The 2,914-nt window shown below is 50.9% G+C and overlaps 1 protein-coding gene across 1 annotated transcript; it reads right to left on the minus strand.

Annotated features, from left to right (window-relative positions):
- Nucleotides 1–484: 484 nt before the first annotated feature.
- LOC128276837 (myosin heavy chain, non-muscle-like) lies at nucleotides 485–1,612 on the minus strand. Its single transcript, XM_053015295.1, has one exon. It carries the CDS (start codon nucleotides 1,610–1,612, stop codon nucleotides 485–487), a length of 1,128 nt encoding a protein of 375 aa, XP_052871255.1.
- Between the last annotated feature and the right edge of the window lie 1,302 nt (nucleotides 1,613–2,914).

Consider the following 2,914-nt stretch of genomic DNA (forward strand, 5'->3'; position numbering starts at 1 on the left):
TGTTGCAGGATAGCGGAGCTGAGTAAAAACACGTTCTGTTAAGTTAGGAGGTACGACAGGAAAAGAAGGAATTTATTACGGCGTTAAATAAAACTGTCAGAAGAACAGTGTTGCCAATTAGGATAATACAACTGTCAGAAGGACAGTGTTGCCAATTATGCAATCGATACAATTCCAGTCAGTGTTGCCAATGTGAACACTAACTCCAATACTCCAACACTCTTCCTCAACACTGGTCGGCTTGACCCACACTGCCTCACGAGGCCTTCTTAGTTCAACCACCCTCAACGGCTCTTGCCGTTGCGCCTGCACCAACCGCGTCACACTCTGCGTGGCAGTTCCACCTCGTCCAGGGCCGTCCCGCGCTCCAGCTCCCCGATGCTCGCCCGCAGTGATCCATCCAGTCGGCGAACTCGTTGAGCTGCGCGTCAAACGCCTGCTGCTCCACGATCCGCTCGTAGCTCGCACTGATCCGTCTCCGGGCTTACTCCGCCAACCGTGCCAGTGTCTCCTGGGCACGCTGCAGCTGCTCGCGTCCTCGCCGTGCTCCGTCCTCCGAGAGGGCGCGTCCGATCTGCTTGAACGTGGCCCCCTGAGCCACCAACCTGGCCTGTTGCTCCGTCTCGAGCCCATGGCCCGCCCCATCCAGATCGACGCTGTTCTCATCCTCCAGCTCCGACTGAATCTTTCTCTTTAGCTCTTCCAGCCCCTTAGTCAGTTTTGACTCTTCCTCAAAGCGTTTCCTCATATCCTGGATCGTAACGTTCGACTCAGTCAGCTTTTCGTAGCTCTTCCTGGCCTTCTCGTTCACATCCAGCTGCTCCATGAGCGCCTGCTTCTCGGACTCGATCTGACACAGCTTCGAACTGAGGATTAGCTTCTTGCGCGTTTCCTCCTCCAACAGTTGCTGCGATTCGGTCAGTTGACTATCTAGATTACTAGCACCCTTGATGGCCACCGAAGTCTTATGTTCGGCATCGTCCAACGGCTGCGTGATGTTTTTCGCTTCCTGCTGCAGCTTCGTGACCTTGTCCTGCAGACCCACGCGCTCCCGTATGACGTCTACCATCACCTTATTGTTCACCTCGAGTGTTGCCTCCATGTCCTTGAAGTCATTCTCGAGCCTCTCCTTTGCGGCCACTGCCGCCGCCCGCTGTTTGCGTTCTTTGTCCAACTCGGCTTCCAGATTGCCCAATGCTTTCACCAAAAGCCCGCAGCACTTCTGTTCCGACTGTTCCTGACTAACGCTGACTGCGAAAGATCTTCCTTTCAGACCATTTGACTGATCGATATATGAACTCTTCCTCGACAAGCCATGACTCATCTCTTCCTTCGAGGAATTATCCATCGATTCTAACAAGCTTTTCGTTCGCTTCTTGCACTCGAAGCACGCCGACTTTCCCGAGTTATACCCACTCTTTAGTCGCTTTTCCTGCTTCCGCAACATCTCTTCCTGCTTCTGCAACAACTCTTCCTTTTCCGGCTGCTTCCGTTGAAGCACCTTAACCTTCAGAGCTGCCGGGTCTCGTTGCCCAAGCCTACGATGCCACGAATTCACGTACTCCTTGTTGTGCCGGCTGTCATGCACTGACATTGCCCGTTCAGCTGCCATGTTAAGTCGGTATAGCCCACCGACTTTATCAGCCATTGCGACGACTGTCGCACCGTAATGTAACTTGCAGTTAGTGTTGTCGAATTCCACACGAACACCCTTACTAGCAAGTTTGGCCACTGATATTAGGTTGCAGTCAATCCCTGGGGTAAAGATAACGTCCGTTAATGTCAGCGAAACCGTTTTACCGCAATCATTAACACATTGAATCTTGCAATCCCCTATGCCCTTCGTGCGAAGCAGTTTTCCGTCCACTGTGTAAATATCTCGATGCATGCTTTTGTCCAACCGGATAAATAACTTTTCATCGTTGGCTAAGTGCGACACTGCACCGGAGTCAATCAGCCATTCACGCGCAATTCCAGGAACACTCGATCGTACAGTAAAGCAGACTGACGCTTTGTCGTCTTCGCGCACTGCTGTCGCTCTCTCTGTCTCTATCCTGTTGCCGTTGTGTTTCTGCTTCAGGAATTGCTTGCACGCCCGCTTCTTGTGGCCGGGTTTGCCACAAAAGAAACAAACAATATCCTCTGCACTCGGTTTGTGGACTGTTTTCAGCACTCGCTCCTCCTCCACCTCCTTCGTTACTCCACCGAATAATTTTTCGCTCTCATCGATGAGTTTGCTTCGGACGAGCTCCATTGTCAGCTCTTCATCCGAACGGCTTTCCAAAGCGGTGGTTAGCGCATGGAATGACTTGGGAAGGCTTCGCAAAATCATTGCGACCTGCATGTACTGTGAAAGCTTTTCGCCGGAATTTTCCAACCGCGAATAAAGATCTTCCATCTCGTACAAGAACGATTCCATATTATCGCCCTCTATGTAATTCGCTTTACAAATTTCCTTCAGCAACGCGACCTTACCAGTTAGAGTGGCTTTATGATGGTGTGCTCGCAGCGCTTCCCATGTGCTTTTCGCTGTCGTTTTGGTGATTATTAGACTGTGCTGGTTGTCCTCCACCAGCAGCGCGATCGTTGCCCTTGCCTTCAAATCGCCATCTCGCCAAGCGTCGGTGATTTTATCTGGTGGCGTTCCCGGGTCAACGTAACTCCATGTGCCTTCGCGTATCATCACCATTTGCACCTTAAATGACCACGAACGGTAATTACGATTGTTCAATCGTTCCATACTCAGCTTTGAAGTATCCATTATCTAATACTTTTCTCACTGCGACTAATCGGAATAGAAAACTTCGCCCAAGTGAAAAAGCAATAAGAACTTTCTGGATCACACCGCGTGGCCTGGGCCCATAACCTGTTGCAGGATAGCGGAGCTGAGTAAAAACACGTTCTGTTAAGTTAG

Source organism: Anopheles cruzii, unplaced genomic scaffold, assembly GCF_943734635.1.
Source record: "Anopheles cruzii unplaced genomic scaffold, idAnoCruzAS_RS32_06 scaffold02674_ctg1, whole genome shotgun sequence".
Classification (NCBI taxonomy): Eukaryota; Metazoa; Arthropoda; class Insecta; order Diptera; family Culicidae; genus Anopheles; species Anopheles cruzii.